Source organism: Microcebus murinus, chromosome 14, assembly GCF_040939455.1.
Source record: "Microcebus murinus isolate Inina chromosome 14, M.murinus_Inina_mat1.0, whole genome shotgun sequence".
NCBI classification, from domain to species: Eukaryota; Metazoa; Chordata; class Mammalia; order Primates; family Cheirogaleidae; genus Microcebus; species Microcebus murinus.
The window spans coordinates 59,798,773-59,815,240 of NC_134117.1; the positions used below are offsets into that span (position 1 = coordinate 59,798,773).

Below are 16,468 nucleotides of genomic sequence, written 5' to 3' on the forward strand. Positions count from 1 at the left end.
GGTTGGATGGTGTTCTCACTCCCATACCTTCTGTTAAAACTCTTGTACTTGCCACCTTCATCAATCACCATCTACCCAGAGTGTCCTGGTTTGCTAGACTGTGAGGGGGCCACTGAAGTTCAAACAATTCCTACTCTGTGTGTGATGAAATCATAATACTTAAAATGGGCTGCTTAACAGAATACAACTACAAATGCTCCACCCCCTAATCCAATAGTATACAAAGAACACTCGATTGCTGAGATAGACAAGAAATACCCCATTGCCATCTGGCCTCTGGTCCCTGAATTTAAATTCTGGAAGTAGGAGAAGACTGAATTTGAGAGAGAGTTAAGAAGTTGAAAGATCCAGGTCAAATGGAATACGCCAAGAAGCTCACTCTCAGCAGATTTCCCCCATTTTCCCAAGTGTTGAGCTTTTCCTACACCATTTTGGACACACTTTTTACCTAGCAGCGCTCCACACACCATGTCTTACTGCTTACTTCACAGAGGAAAACTGGAGACCCTGAGGGGCAATGCCATTCAAAGGAGCCAGCCAGGAGCCAATGAGTAATAGATTCCCCCACAAGGTGTGGGGAGAGTGAGCCTAGACTCTTTGGAGGGCAGTGCAGTTTAAAATCTAATGGTCTTTTATCACATAAACCCAGAGATCTCCAAACTTGATTTTATTTTTCTAAATCTGGTCTTTAAATAGTAAGAACATTAGTAAATCCCATGCGAAAGAACTTATAACCAAACTGCAAAAGAAACCTGAGGGGTAATAAAAAAAGCAGATTCTGCAATTTCAAAACTGTTTTATAATTTCCTGACTTTGGCAGGCTCATTGTTTAAATATGTATTTTGGGTTGCTGCCAAAAAGGTCCTCCTCCCTAAAGCTTAACAGGTGCTTCATAAAATTCCACCCACCAGGAGATTTGGCTTTTTGAAGTAAAAACATTCAAAATCAATCATCAATACCGTTAATAAAAGCACACTATTCCTGAGTTTAAAAAAAAACAAAAACTTAAACATCTGTATTTAAGATGTCCTGAAAATAAAGTGTTGTCACAAGATTACGACCTCAGGCAGGAGAGACATCAAGGTAGATGCATTTAACCTAGACACCATTATTTTACAAGGGCTTCTCTCATCCAAATGAATGCAAGGAATAAGTTTAAATATATAAAAATGGTATCAATCACCTCTTTCTGCTCAGGAACAGCAAACAAAGACAGCTTGCTTGTCGACTTTAAGAAGTAAACTCTGAAGGGGGAGGGGAGAGGTCTACTTTGATCAGAGTACCCCTACCTTCGCCCCCTTATATATGAGGGGGTTAAAAATTCAACTTTTAAAGAACAGCAATTTAAATTCCACCCTTAAAATGGGTCCCATCAGCTTAAAAGTATACCATTTACTTTTTTCCCCCCTTTTTTATTGCTTCCTGTAAGTCATACATCACTGGCACATATGACCTCAATTTAATGCACTGAATTTTTCTCTCCATTAAAATCTGCTTTTGTAACCTTGTAGCTTAATATTCAGTAACGAAGGTAATTCACATATTATAGCTTAATATTTATTCTCACAGATATTAAAGATAGACTTTTTAATAATTATACATTTTGAAAATTAATGGATTTCAGTCATTTTCAATCAAGAGCAAGGGATATTCTTCCTCTTAATGCTTTCTCTCACTTTAAGTAATATTATATCTCAACTACTACTATTTAAGCTACCCTAACAAATTCCAAAATCTTCAGCCTATCTTTCCTTTAGGCAGTAATCTTACCTTTATTTAGCTCAAGAGAATTGGCCATAGATCCCTTCCAGCTCTAAATTTCTATGATTCTGTAAAGGATGCTGAGGGATGAAGAAACATTTCCATTTTATTTTCTTACGGCCAACTTTAAAATAACACAAAAGACTGTGACTGAGTCTTGATATACTACTACATAAGCTATAGTAATTAGATAAAGAAACAATGCTACCGATAATGTAATTCCTTACCTCTCATTTAGTCATTCCATAAACTCAACAATTTCCTCTAAAAATTCTTGTTCTCTCTGCTGACACCATTCATGGTGGTTTGTCTTTCTGGTGTTTGTTTTACTACTGTGGTTTGTAATTTATCAGATTTGAGAGCCATAATATGTATTCATTCACTCATTCATCCTTACATAAACACATATTAAGTACTTGTAGCTTATAATAGTCTTATCTAGTAAAACCCAAGGAATACTATTTAAAATTAAACAAGTTCCAATGGAACCACATACAGTAGAAATTATTTTTGGAAAAAGTACTGTGGAAAGAAAAAAAAAGGTGGGTGGAGGGCTATAGTAGACAGAATAATAGCTCCAAGATGTCTGTGCCCTCATTCCCATAATCATAACCTCTGAATATATTACTTGACATGGCAAAAGGAACTTTGCAGATGTGACTAAGGGTACAGACCCTGAGATGGGGAGATTATCCCAGGCCACCTGAGTGGGCTTGATCTAATCACACAAGTCCTTAAAAGCAGCCAAACCTTTTCCGGTTTGGTTAGAGAGTGAGATGGGAAGAGGAGAGGTTCACATAAAGGGAAGGATTCCACCTACTGCTGCAGGTGCTGAAGATGGAGGAAGGGGGCTGCAAGCCAAGGTTGGTGGCCTCTAGAAGCTGAGAGGACCTTCAAGTGACAGCAAGACAATGGGGAGCTCAGTCCTACAAACACAAGGAACTGAATTCTGTCAACAACCCCAATGAGCAAGGACATGGATCCTCTCTGCCCAGGGTCTCTAGAGAGGAGCCCAGCCCTGTTAGTGCCTTGAAAATCTGATGAGACCCCCCCATGTTGGACTTTTGACCTACAACTATAAGATAACAAATGTGTTGTTTTAAAACACTAAATCTGTGGTAATTTACTCCAGCAGCAATGGAAAACTAATAAAGACTCAGACACTGAGCCCCTAGACTGGCTATGTAACTATCCATCTGCCCTTCCTTCACAAGCACTAGAGTTACAGTGAGCAAAATAATAGACATGTTTCCCACCCTTTCAGAGCATACAGGCTAGCAGGAATGACAAACATTAAACAAGAATTAGTGTTAATGCCTGACAATGGGTGGCTTAGTGAGAAACCTAGCAGGAGGTTAGAGAAAGGCCTCCCTAAAGAATAGACCTAAAAGATGAGTGGGAGTAGATGGCATCAGGCGAGGGGCAGAGCAGGGGAAGATGGCATGTGCAGAGGAGAGAAGAACATGATATGTCCAAGAAGAGAGAAGCTGTTCAAGGTAACTAACGTGCAGACTATGAAGGGAACAGTGATATAGGATAGGGTTGACATTGAACAAACCAGAAGAGTTTGGGGGCTATAGTAAAGAATTTGGATTTTTCCTAAGAGCAAGTGGTAACCACTGAAAAATTCTGTGATCAGATTTATAATTTAAAAAGCTAACTCAGGCCACAGTACGGAAAATGGATTGGGAGAAAGAGTCAAGCTTAGCAGATCTGGATGGGGTGTGCATATATTTAAGATGTTGGATATATATTAGGATTTAAAATCAATGTATTTTTGGTGACTCCTTGTGTGAAAGAATAGGAAAAAGGATGGCTCCAAATTTCCAGTTTGTGTAACTGAATGAGTAGCCATGGTGTACCATTTGCTAAAACGGGAAATCCTCAAGGCGAAGCAGGATGTTGCGTGTTTGCTGGAATTTCTGTTGTGATTACTGTTGTGGCTGTTTGTGGGTGGAGGGAGCAGTGCAAGGTTGATGAGATGTTCTGGGTATTAACTTCAAGGTGCCTATGGAGTGGACAAGTGGGAAAGTTCTATAGGTGTTTGTTCCTAAGGGCTTGGAGAAGCTGAGGCAAAGTAAGGGCCAACGACAGAAGGCTTAAGAAACATTTAACGGATGGAGAGAGGATGAGGAGCTAACAAAAGAAGTGAAGTGACAGAGAGAAAACACAGAGAATATGGTGTCACAGAAGCCAAAGGAAGAGAACATTTCAAGAAAAAAGATTCTCAACAAGGTCAAATGTGGCTGAGAGGAGTACTCGGAGTGGGTTGAAAGATGTTGATTAGATTTTGATAAAGACTGAAAAGTCTGCCGTGCGCCGTGGCTCAAGCCTATAATCCCAGCACTCTGGGAGGCTGAGGAGGGTGGATTGATCAAGGTCAGGAGTTCGAAACCAGCCTGAGCAAGAGCGAGACCCCATCTCTACTAAAAATAGAAACAAATTAATTGGCAAACTAATATATATATATAGAAAAAAAACATTAGCCAGGCATGATGGCACATGCCTGTAGTCCCAGCTACTCGGGAGGCTGAAGTAGGATTGCTTGAACCCAGGAGTTTGAGGTTGCTGTGAGCGAGGCTGACACCACGGCACTCTAGCTGGGGCAACAAAGTGAGATTTTGTCTCCAAAAAAAAAAAAAAGAAGAAGAAGACTGAAAAGTGATCATTAGATTTTGCTACATGGAGGTCATTTAACCTTGATAAGCACAATTTTAGTGAAATAACATCCCTGCTTTGGCCTTTTTAGGAGATGTGGCTCACCTTCCTCCTCCTCTTCCTACCTATTCCTCTTTGGATTCTATCTTTAGATTTCTTTCTATTAAATAGTTAAAGGTCTCCTTTCCAAACTAATGATTCAATCTGTGTTTAGTCAGTGTGAAACAGGATGACGAACCAACCAATCCCCGGGGTAACCTTATGGAAATAGTGATCTTTTTTTATATACTCATATACCCATATACTGTCCTTATTGGTCCCCTCTAGGAGCAGATGGCATGCAAGCTTTGTTCAGGGCTAATACACAAATAAATACAAACCCAAGGAAGACTTCAGGTCTCCTGAGGGCATACTGATAACTCTACCCCATAGCTCTTGCTCCTTTTACTGTACAAAAGGGATTTTTCCCACTCTCCCAGCTGGATCACAGAAGCCTTTCGTCTGTCTCCCGTTTCAATGAGCTTCCACTTAGAATGATGCTGTAATTTTGAACTGTACACTTATCTTAGATTTGCTAATTTGAAAACACACATGCACACAACTCATCTGTAAGTAAGATTTAACCACCCAGCAATCTGAGCAGCAGACACAAAATTTCATTTGGTATAATATCTAATACTTATGTGAAGCTAATTAAAGATAATTTGGTCTTAATGAGGCAAAGAGAATATAACAGTGTTAATTTCAAAGTAGGCTGATCCATGAAAGTCAAGGAAAATCACTTCCTAGTCCCAACATTTCCACAGACCTGAAGACTATGTGATGATTCCCACATTCATATTAGTGGTTAGAGTAATCCTTCACATTTGTCTAATGTTTTATAGTTCATCTTCATATCATTAGCTCATTGTATCCTCACAATAGCCATGTGGATGCAGGATGCAGACAGCATCCTCCACATGCACAGCTCAGGAAAACTGCAGTTGCACAGCCAGCAAGCAGCAGGAAAGAACTGGAACACTGGGCTGGGGACACCACATTTGCAGTTTCTTTCTTGCACCATGCACCTCACTTCACATTTGTACTACATATAAACTTGAATATTGTATAATTTTTTTAAAAAAAGAACTTTTAGCAGGGAAAATACAGTTAAAGAAAGCACTGCCCATTTGAAGCACTGAACCATCTCAATAACTGAGAAATTTCTAATTGGCTTTACTTTATGATGTAAGCAGAAGGAAACATTTATTACTCATGTCTATGAAATCTAAGCACAGTCTAAATGTGACATCATACAAATGGTACTTCCGATAGAAACGGCTAAAAAGCATCAGGCACATCTGGGAAACACATTTAAGACTGATCCTCCTTATAGGCTGCCATCTATATTTCCTTTTTCTGGTTTTATCCTGCTATGGCTTTTTTTTCACATAAACATCTTATGTTAGGGATCCCTTTGATCATTATGAACAGTCTCAATTCAATCCTAGAATCAATGGACTCTTCTGAGTGTGAGAAAGCAGCCATTTCCATAGGTCAACTAGGGGTACCAACCAATCTGTAATTCCCACTTGAGATGCTACATTGGACTGTAACAACGGGCTTCCCAGCATTTCCGAGGGCAGTGTTGAGGCATGCTGGTCTTTTTCCCTTATCATTACCAAGGTGTCACAACAGAGCATTAAAACTACAAGAACCCCCAAACTCCCTAAAATGAACATTTTATTTTGACCCTTAAATTTAAAAAGGAACAATCAACAAAGCCCACTCTTCTGATGTACCACATGAAGTAAATGTTTACAAAGCATTTCCCTGAGTTAGAGACAATAGTTTTTTTGACTAAAGTAGACAAATCCAGGCTGGCACAGCACACGCAAAGGAAGATTAAGTGAACCTCCCCACTAGAGCCGGATCCCGTTGCAGAGTCCAGAGAAGCACTCTGAGGCATCCTCTATCCTGAACAAAGAGACATGATGACCCCGGGGCTTGAATTTCTGCCATGACCCATACCTTGGCTCCAAAGCCTCTGGCTCTCTCTACTTGAAGACTGGCACGCAAAATGACCCCAGCTACATAAACCCTCTAGACAGTATCCTTAAGCCATTCTTCTCTGTTCATTAAAAGAGAAAACAAGAGGGTATGTTTGAAACAAGAAAACACAGCACTATACCTACACATCCCTAGCTTGACTCTGAAAAAGTACGAACAAAAAAAGTAAGAGACTTTCAGGGAAAGAAATTTTCAGTGACCTCAAATATAAAGCAGATCAACCTCCTCTTTGGCAGGTCTTCAATCTGGGAAAGACAAAGGGAGATTGATTACATCAGAAAATCTAAGATCTACCTGTTTAGAATTACGCCTTTATACTCTATGAAGGAGGCCTTGAAGTTATGATCTAGAAGATAATGATCTCCAACTCTTTATCAACTCAAGTGTATCACCAGAGGTAAGGAAATATATGAAGGGAACTTTTCTTCCCGCATTTAAGTACGTCTTTAATCTGTCTAGGCGCCCAGACAAATGGATACTAAAGAAATAAAACAGTGAAGGGTGTTTTTAAAGTACCACCTTAAAAACCACAAAGGGTAAACCATAGACAAGTGAACACCACTAAATTGATCAGGCAGTTACACAAAAGAATAATTCATTCAGAATGAGCCTCGTGAGAAAACCCAAAGATAACGACAGAGTCAGAACTGGTGAGTGAGGCACTACCTCACCAGCATAAAACAGGGATATTGTAAGGTTGAAATGTATTAAACTGAACATACAGATAATGTTTCCATGCCCTTTTGTAACTATCCATGATACCATGGCCAGGTAAAAGAATTTTAAAGAATCTGTAAAGCCCATCAAAAAGACTGTCAGAATACATTTTTCAAGCAGGGTTTGAAATATCTTATTTCCAAGGCTTTCCCTCATAGTCAGGGCCTGAAAGGTGCGGAACCACAGAGGGCCTATCAAGCTAAACCTTCATATGAGGAGTAAACATCACTGCACGACACTGTCATTCCTCACTATGAAACATTTCCTCTATCCAACCATCAAGCAGCCATCATAAGTGGTGAGATTTTAAATTACTTGCAGCAATCAAGGACAACGATATCAAACATGACAAACCATAACAATGGCTGACGTTGATAGCATACTCACCATTGTTCTTGTAGACCCTTTGCTAGGGCTATTCACTGGTGCCCTCATGTTTAATTTCCATAAAATCCAAGAGGTACGTGCTACCATTATTCTAATTTTGTAATGGGGAAACAGGCTTGGAATGGCTAAGTAACTAAGTCAAGGTAGAGGAGTTAGGCTGGAGTTGGTTCTTGAGTTTGCTCTAAACCACTATATTTTATAACTTTCTAAATGAGAGTAAGCTATGGTGTTTTGCAGGTTTGTTGTTTTTTTAAGATTACTATAACTAGAGAAATATTTATTCCGTCATGAATTTCAAAATAAGACTTTTGGGGGAAAAGTTTCAGTAGTCTGAGAGAAAAAAATTTAAAGACTAATTTTAAAAAAATCTAATAACTACCACTCAATCTGTTGATAAGTATATATGTATGTATCTGTGTGTGTGTGTGTGTGTGTGTGTGTGTGTGTGTGTGTGTGTGTGTGTCACCTAGGCAAACATAACCTGCTTAACAAGGAGGAGGACTGGCTAGTAAAACAAATTAATGTAAGCACAGTTTATGTTTCCATTATAGAACTGGAGGTAAAAATGATCTTAAAATCTCATGCTGAGAAAAAGGCAGAGGTGATAGCTACCTTGAAAGCATTTTGGATATTGCAATTTGCTGACAGTCCCTACACCCAACAATTCCCTGATTTCAAGGAATCACCTTTTCCACAGAACACTCTTTTCCTGTCTTAATCCACGCAATTTGAATTTCTTCCATGCCTAATGATTTCCTGGTTCTGTCATTACAGTTTCTAGAATATTGTTCCTTTTATTCAGCATCATGCAGAGCTGGGTTGTAATATTACATTTCACCAGTAGGTGTCAGGAGCTGAAACACTATAAGCTCCAACCCAAATCTCTCCAGACTTCAGGTTATAGAAAACGAGTAATTCTGATTATATTCAGCCTGAAAGCATAGAATTCTATACACTGAATTTACCTACAATGTAGAAGTCTCCATACTGAATTACAAATGCCAGTATAAAATGAAAGCATAACCATAAATATTTACAGTACTATATAAACATATAATATCTATATGTCTATGCTAATATACTTTCCCTTCTTCCTTTTTTTCTCTTAAAATTTAAAATCTATCTTATTACCACATAATTGCCTTAAAATAACAAATGTAGTTTTCATAGAAAGATAAATAGCATGAAGTTATGATAATGGGATGTCGCTGTACAGCACAAAAAATACAACTTACCACTACTGCCACAATCTGCACAGGAGAGGAGTTCTTCTGGTTTCTTTTCACGATTTGATTCTTTAGTCCCCAAACAGAAGCTACATATTGGAATGGGATCAGCACGGGGCTATGACAAAATTAAAATAAAAAATGTTATTACTTTTCCATTTCAAAATTAAAAACATTAAAATTAATAGCTTTTTCCATATTTCTTTAACAAAGAAAAACTGCCAAGTAAGGTATTTGAATCAACATTTTCTGCTAATAAAAAAAATCTCTTACATTATTTGATATTAAAGTATTACCTGTTATATTTAAGTGTAGTACATAAGACTCCGAAGTAATTTCTACTAAATAATGAAATCTAAGACTTTATGTATTATATAGCTTTTCTGAAATGAACATTACTAAGGATTCATTTGAAATGTCAATTGTTCCCATAATCTGTATGCCTATAATAAATTGACTTATCTATTCAGCATTCTAGTTCATGAATATCATCTAGTTAAGTCAGACTGTTTAAACTTTATCAAACATTGTAATGCAGGTTACTCTTATTCACCTTTTAAGTACTTGACATAAAACATTAATATATTTTTAGGTGACATAATAACAGAATTAGAATAAGCAAGAACTAAAATTCTGTGAGATCATTTGAGAAGATCAAAAGATCACTAATAAGGCTTTTCTGGCACCAAGGTCTTCAAAAGTAAGCCACATCATACCAAACAAAGAAGATAAACCTTCAATCTCTGACATTCTCACTTTATAAAAGAAACAACAAAACATTTGTCTAGCCCCATAGCACCCTTTAACTCTCACTATGGAAATTGCTTTCAACAATGTATAAATCTACATATATTTTAGCGTCCCCATTGTTATTTACTACTATCAGCGATGCTCGTATTCCCATCCATATGAATAGTTGACTGTGCCTACAGATCTGGTCACATTATTTTGAACAGCAAAACTGTATGAAAACTAAAATTTTATTGCATATTCCAAGCCTTCACACATGTTGTCTGCTAGCCATCTGAATGTTACTATGATGTCTTTATATTTGAATCTCATGAATCAAAAATTCAGGGCAAGAAAACCCAACGTAATCACAAATGTTTTTAAATGCAAATTAAAAACAAGATTTTTGCTAGGTCTAGCTCTCTAAATATACATCGGTGTAGGATAAACTTCATTTGTTCAGCCACTCTTTCACAAATGCCTAATACATTGCCTGGTGCACAGTAGGCGCTCAAAATATATTTGCTAACTGAATAAATGAAGGAAACATACGCTAGTTTAAAAAAAATCAACTTCATCTCTAAGATAATATTTCAAATGGTTATAATGATCTAACAAATGTCTTAGTTCCCTGTGACAACATGTCATAAAAAACAAAAACTCATCTCATGACCCAGCACTCGCAAAATTGTTTAATATGACTATTAATTTCATTTTACAACATGAGCATTCATTATCTTGCCCTTACTTTAAGCTTAATTTGTTCTTTTAATATGCATAGGCTTTACTTTCTGAGGTAGCTATGCAAATGTGTTTTTGTAGCCCCAGTTAAAAAGCAGAGTATAAAATATTCTGTACTAGAAAAACCGAAAAAGACAAGCTACTACAAATTGGTCACTGACTCCAGCCACAGTTTTTTAAATGCCAGATAATCAGCACTGCATAATTATGGATCCATAGTTATTACTTGCAACTGCTCAACTGCAGTACCTTGGGAACACTTTTGTTCCTTTAAATAGCAATTAAAAGAACAATCTGGTTTTAAAGTGACAACATTCCCCTGATAGATTCTAGCTAAAACCCAGTCCTCATACTAATGGGATTCCTGCTTTCATTTGATATAATAATGTTCAAGCCATTGCTGCCATCCTTGCAGTGATAAATAATTTACAGAATGTCACATATCATTCATGCAATGAAACAAATCCAAATCTCCAATCCCATTTTTCTTTCCCAGATGAATTTTTAGCAGTGAGAGACATGGCCATCAGCCAGCATTCATGCTCATTTTTCGTTTTTAACTAAAGGTAACACAAAGGACAAAGGTTGCTAGTAGTTCATGGCCAGAAAGAATGATGTCCCACACTCTGCCCAATAATAGAAAGCATAGATGCTATCACTTCACGCTACATTCAAGTGAACCCCACTATGCTGATGTATGCTCACAACCATTTATTTTAAGGATAACTATCTCACAATACTCTATAAAAGCAATGCATTATACAGAAATGTCTGCCCTGCTGAATTATTGATAATTCAAAGCACTTTTTGCTAACCTCAGTGTAGGCGAGTCTAATTAACTTTAAAAAATTGTCATTTGTACAAAATGAAACTTTTACAGTAACAAATGTAAATGGATCACAGAATTATTATGACTCACTATTTTCAATCAGACTACATTATAATCTGTTTTAAAAAATAATTCCTTGTAATAAAGTAAAATGGATTGCAGTCAGAAAGAGGTCTGAGTAAATGGCAAGTTGATTCTACATAAGTCTATTACAGACAAGTCATATTTAAGAGGTTTGAAAATGGAACCCGAAATCCCCAAATTCTTAATTCCTTTCTTTGAATTTTTACACAAGCACCTAACCTGTTGATCACATTTTCTCATCAATATGCCTGGAGTATTTTAAACTTATGCTCAAAATAAACACTCATGGATCGGTCTAAATATGAAAATATCCAGCAAGCTCTGCTGTGGAAGTACTTCCTCACCATCTCCCATGCAGTGGTCCTACAGCTGCTGCTAAGCTAGAGACCATTCCTATACTATCTCATTTAATCATCTTAACAACCTCACCAGGTATGAGTATAATCCCCATTTTAGGGAAGAAATTGAGGGATTTGAAAAGTTTGGTAACTTTTCTAAAGTTGCATAAGTTTAGAGTTGGACTCAAACACAAGTCTGTCTTCACTAGAGCCCGTTTCTCACCTTTGCTATCTCCCCTCTATTCCTCAGAACAACAAATGTTTAAAAATTATCTTTCCATTAGTGGCAATAACTCTTTACTAATGTGCTCATTATCTCTTCCATTCATTATCTCTTCTCCCATGACCAATGGCATGTTTTACAAAACTATTAGGAAGGGAACCACTAACGTGTAATAGGTTATTTATCAATTATAATGGGGGGAAGGTACCTTTACCAGTATGTGACCAACTGACACCATGTATCTCCCAAGTGCTATTCTGAAGGACTCAGCACTGCCTCTACAGTATTCTGGCTAGAAGTATTTACCCTGAGTCCAATCATAAGGGAACAATCAAGCAAATCCAAATTGAGGGACATTCTTTTAAAAAAAACTTGCCTGGACTCTTCAAAAAATGTCAATGTCGTATAAGACCCAAAAAAGGGCAGAATCAATTTAGGTGCCTAAAGTGGCATGAAAACTAAATATAATTTGTGACCCCTGGTTGGATTCTAGATTTTTAAAAAATACCTACTGCTATAAAGGGGATTAATGAGATAATTAGGGGAATATGCACTCAACACTAGACAACAGATAAACTAGATATTAAGTTTCTTGAGTGAATATAATTGTGACTATGTAGGAGAATGTCTTTGTTCTTAGAGGATATGTGCTGAAATATTTAGGAATAAAGTGCCATGATGTTTGTACCTTACTCTCAAATAATTCAGAAAAAACAAAAAACAAAACCCAAGTGTGCTTGTATGTGAGTGTGCAGAGAGGGAGATAGAAAGCAAATGTGGCAAAATGTTAACAATTGGTGAATCTATATAAAGGGCATATGGGTATTCATTAGATTATTCTTTCCATTTTTCCGCACAATCACAACTTTTCCTAACAAAAAATTAAGGAAAAGAAGATCTGGACTGAATTATTATACATAGTCAGCCCTCCATATCTGTGGGTTCCACATCTGTGGATTCAACCAACTGTGAATGGAAAATATTCAAGGGAAAAAATGGATAGTTGCATCTATTTTGAACATATACGGGCTTCTTTTTTTCCTTGTCATCATTCCCTAAAGAAGACAGTCTAACAATTATTTACATAGCATTTACATTGTATAAGTTATTACAAGTAATCTAGAGATTATTTAAAGTATACAGTATGCATGGGTTATATGCAAATACTGCACTATTTTATATAAGGGACTTTAGCATCTGTGGATTTTGATGTCCATGGTGGGTCCAGGAACCAGTCCCCTATAGATACCAAGGGATGACTGTAGTTGGATTATAAGCATTTGTAAAACAAAGAATCTCGATCCAATTACCAACTCAGAGGAAATACAGCGGACAGAGGAACATGTTAATCTGTAGAGCAGGGAGATGCTTGTGCCAAAACTCTAGAGAACAAATGGCCCAGTTTCTTCAACAAATAAATTAAAAGGGAGACAGAGTAAGAGAGAGAGCAAAAAATAGATATAGAAAAACCAATAGATTAAGAGACATTTAAAAGGCATATCAGCCAATCACCATGTATGCACCGCATCTTGATCATGATTCAAAGTAGAAAGCAAAACAAAACAAAATATAATGACCTAGTGAAGGAACTGGGGCTATTTAGCCTTCAAGGGACTGTGTGGAGGGGAACAAGCTGGGTGTCTTCATCCAGGTGAAAGGGTTAGATTTGTTCTTGTGCCTCCAGAGTACAAAACTTAGACTAATAGGAGTTATAGTAGAGAGATTTTCCAACAGAACTATCCAGCAATAGAATGGATTTATCTTCTCTTTCCTACTTCAATTGTTTATTTTTCATTTTTTTAAACTGTGGTAAAAAATACGTAAAATAAAATTTACCATTTTAATAAATTTTAAGTAGACAGTTCAGTGGCGTTAAATACACCCATAATATTGTACAACCATCACCACCATCCATCTTTAGAACTCTTTTCAATTTGCAAAACTGAAACTCTGTATCCATGAAACAACAATGCAGCATTCCTCCTTCCACAGCCCCTGGCAACCACCATTCTACTTTCTGTCTCTCCATTTGACTACTGCCACTACCTTAAATAAGTGGAGTCATACAGTATTTGTGGAATGGATTATACTCAAGGCAATGAGAGGCCCCTGTAATCCAAAGAGACCATGGAAAGCCTGGCTGGGCCCCATCCAGATGGTGAAGACACAAAGTTAGGGATTGTACAAGTTAGGGATCTGGGACTCTTCAAAGGTTCTTTCAAATCAAATATTTTAATGGTTCTATGGTTGGATAATCTCTAAGGCCTTTCCCAGTTTTGATTTTTTATTGATTCTAACACACTTAAAAAGACTTTTAAAAATCTTCAGGACCGGCCGGGCGCGGTGGCTCACGCTTGTAATCCTAGCACTCTGGGAGGCCGAGGCGGGCGGATTGCTCAAGGTCAGGAGTTCAAAACCAGCCTGAGCGAGACCCCGTCTCTACTATAAAAATAGAAAGAAATCAATTGGCCAACTAATATATATATATATATAAAAAATTAGCCGGGCATGGTGGCTCGTGCCTGTAGTCCCAGCAACTTGGGAGGCTGAGGCAGAAGGATTGCTTGAGCCCAGGAGTTTGAGGTTGCTGTGAGCTAGGCTGACGCCACGGCACTCACACTAGCCTAGGCAAGAAAGCGAGACTCTGTCTCAAAAAAAAAAAAAAATCTTCAGGACCTTCAATCTCAAAATAAAATAGCCTTTTCTAAGGAAACATTCTTTAAATCTAGGATAATGTACTTTTGAGAAGCTTTATTTCAGTTTATGATTACTTCTGTTTCTGCCCAGAAGGAAACAACGTATTTGTCTGCCTTGTTAGTCTAAGTAACTGGACAAAAAGAAATGAAAGCTCATGCACTAGATCAGAGCCAAGAGTATCCAGGCTCACACCCTCTTTCTGACAATGACACAAAAAGGGGCTTTATAGGCCATTTCCCTGGTCTCCCTTCACCATGATCAGGGATATAGCCCTCTCTTTCCATAATCCCCTATAGATCTAACCTCTTGAGTCATCTATGCTTTTCATGAAATTGCTTTTAAAACATACCATTTTAATAACCTCCAATGTTAAAAACTAAACAATTCAGCATTTTTCGAATGAAAAATATGTTCATACTTGCATCATGGAAAAGACCTGGATTTAAATTCTGCTCTCTGAGCCTCAGGTTTCCTCATCTGTAAAAGAGCACGATAGCATCTGTATTGTCTAAATCTAGGGTTGCTAAAGTTTAAATGTGATTGAGTGTGGAAAGTACTTTGTAAACTATAAAGTATTACTCAAATACTGTTAGATTATTGCAAAATTCACTTTGGCTAAAAAACCAAAAGCAAATAAATAACTTCAAGTCCTTGATAAACATCATTGCAAATGAATTGTTCTGGAGTTTAGTTACTCTATAAAAGACTTTGATTTTCTGAGTCCCCATGATGAATATTAATCTTAGAGGATTAATTTTAAAGAATGAATTAGGGAGTATAGGAATCGGGTAGAAAATACCTCAAGAGGCCTGTAATAATTTATTAATAACAAAAGGAAAACTCAAAGAAAAAAAGATGTCAGAGGAAGAAAAGCATAAGCAAATATAAAATCTTAATGAATAATACCACAAAAGCGAACAAACATAAATCCTCAACCCTCAAGTATCAAACAGTTCATCATTGGGGAACATCTATATACTTCAGCTCAGACAACTCAATTCAGTAACTCCAAAACAAGCTGTGTGAAAGGGCTGTTTTAAAACTCTTCTGTATCTCTTTAACTTGTACCCTTTTGTCATACTGTACTGAAATTTGAAGTTTAGGTAATGCTTTACTGTTGACCAAAATGCTTTTCCCACGTGCCTCACTTGTGCCAAATATAAACCCTGTGAGTTAAACTCTGGAGCTCGGCCAGGTGTGGTGGCTCACGCTTGTAATCCTAGCACTCTGGGAGGCTGAGGTGGGTGGATCATTTGAGCTCAGGAGTTTGAGACCTGCCTAAGCAAAAGCGAGACCCCATTTCTACTAAAAATAGAAAGAAATTAATTGGCCAACTAAAAATATATATAACAAAAAAATTAGCCGGGCATGGTGGCACATGCCTGTAGTCCCAGCTACTCAGGAGGCTGAGGCAGGAGGATCCCTTGAGCCCAGGAGTTTGAGGTTGCTGTGAGCGAGGCTGATGCCATGGCACTCTAGCCCGGGCAACAGAGTGAGACTGTGTCTCAAAAAACAAAACAAAATAAAAACAAAAAACCCTGGAGCTCCTTCTGTCTCCTTTGTCCAGGTGAGTTGAATGTCTCCCTACAGTCGCATGGTTAAGAAGATGGAGGAACCCCAGTATGCTAATGCCAAGCCCTTCACTCTTTTTGCTTTCCTCATGGTTTGCCCCTCGTTTCGTCTGGGGCTTGATTTAGACATCACCTAATTAGAAGGGCTGTCCCTGACTACCCTCTCGTAAGCTGTATTCCACCAGCACCCCTGTAGATCCTCCATGCCTTTATTTTTCTAGCACTCATATCACTCATCACCCATCTGAAATACTATGTAACATTTCTTTGTCTATTTTGTGTCCTTTATTAAACCACAAGCTCAATCATGAGGCCAGAGACTTTGTTCATTGCTGCAATCCCAGCCTCAGAGTACACTGATTGAATAAATGAGTGAACAAATGAACAAACTGGTTTCTCCAGTTCACAAGTCCCAAAATACTGACTACTGTCCTCTATTTTCCTGTATATCCTTAATG

The 16,468-nt window shown here is 37.6% G+C and overlaps 1 protein-coding gene across 13 annotated transcripts in view; it reads right to left on the reverse strand.

The window, feature by feature from the left end:
- Positions 1-16,468, reverse strand: part of KAT6B (lysine acetyltransferase 6B) — a 184,484-nt gene that overhangs the window by 58,094 nt on the left and 109,922 nt on the right. For all 13 annotated transcript variants that reach the window (XM_076010127.1, XM_076010125.1, XM_076010124.1 and 10 more), the window contains one exon: positions 8,808-8,916. In XM_076010127.1, coding sequence (XP_075866242.1) covers positions 8,808-8,916 — 109 coding nt within the window. The remainder of the gene's footprint in view (positions 1-8,807; positions 8,917-16,468) is intronic.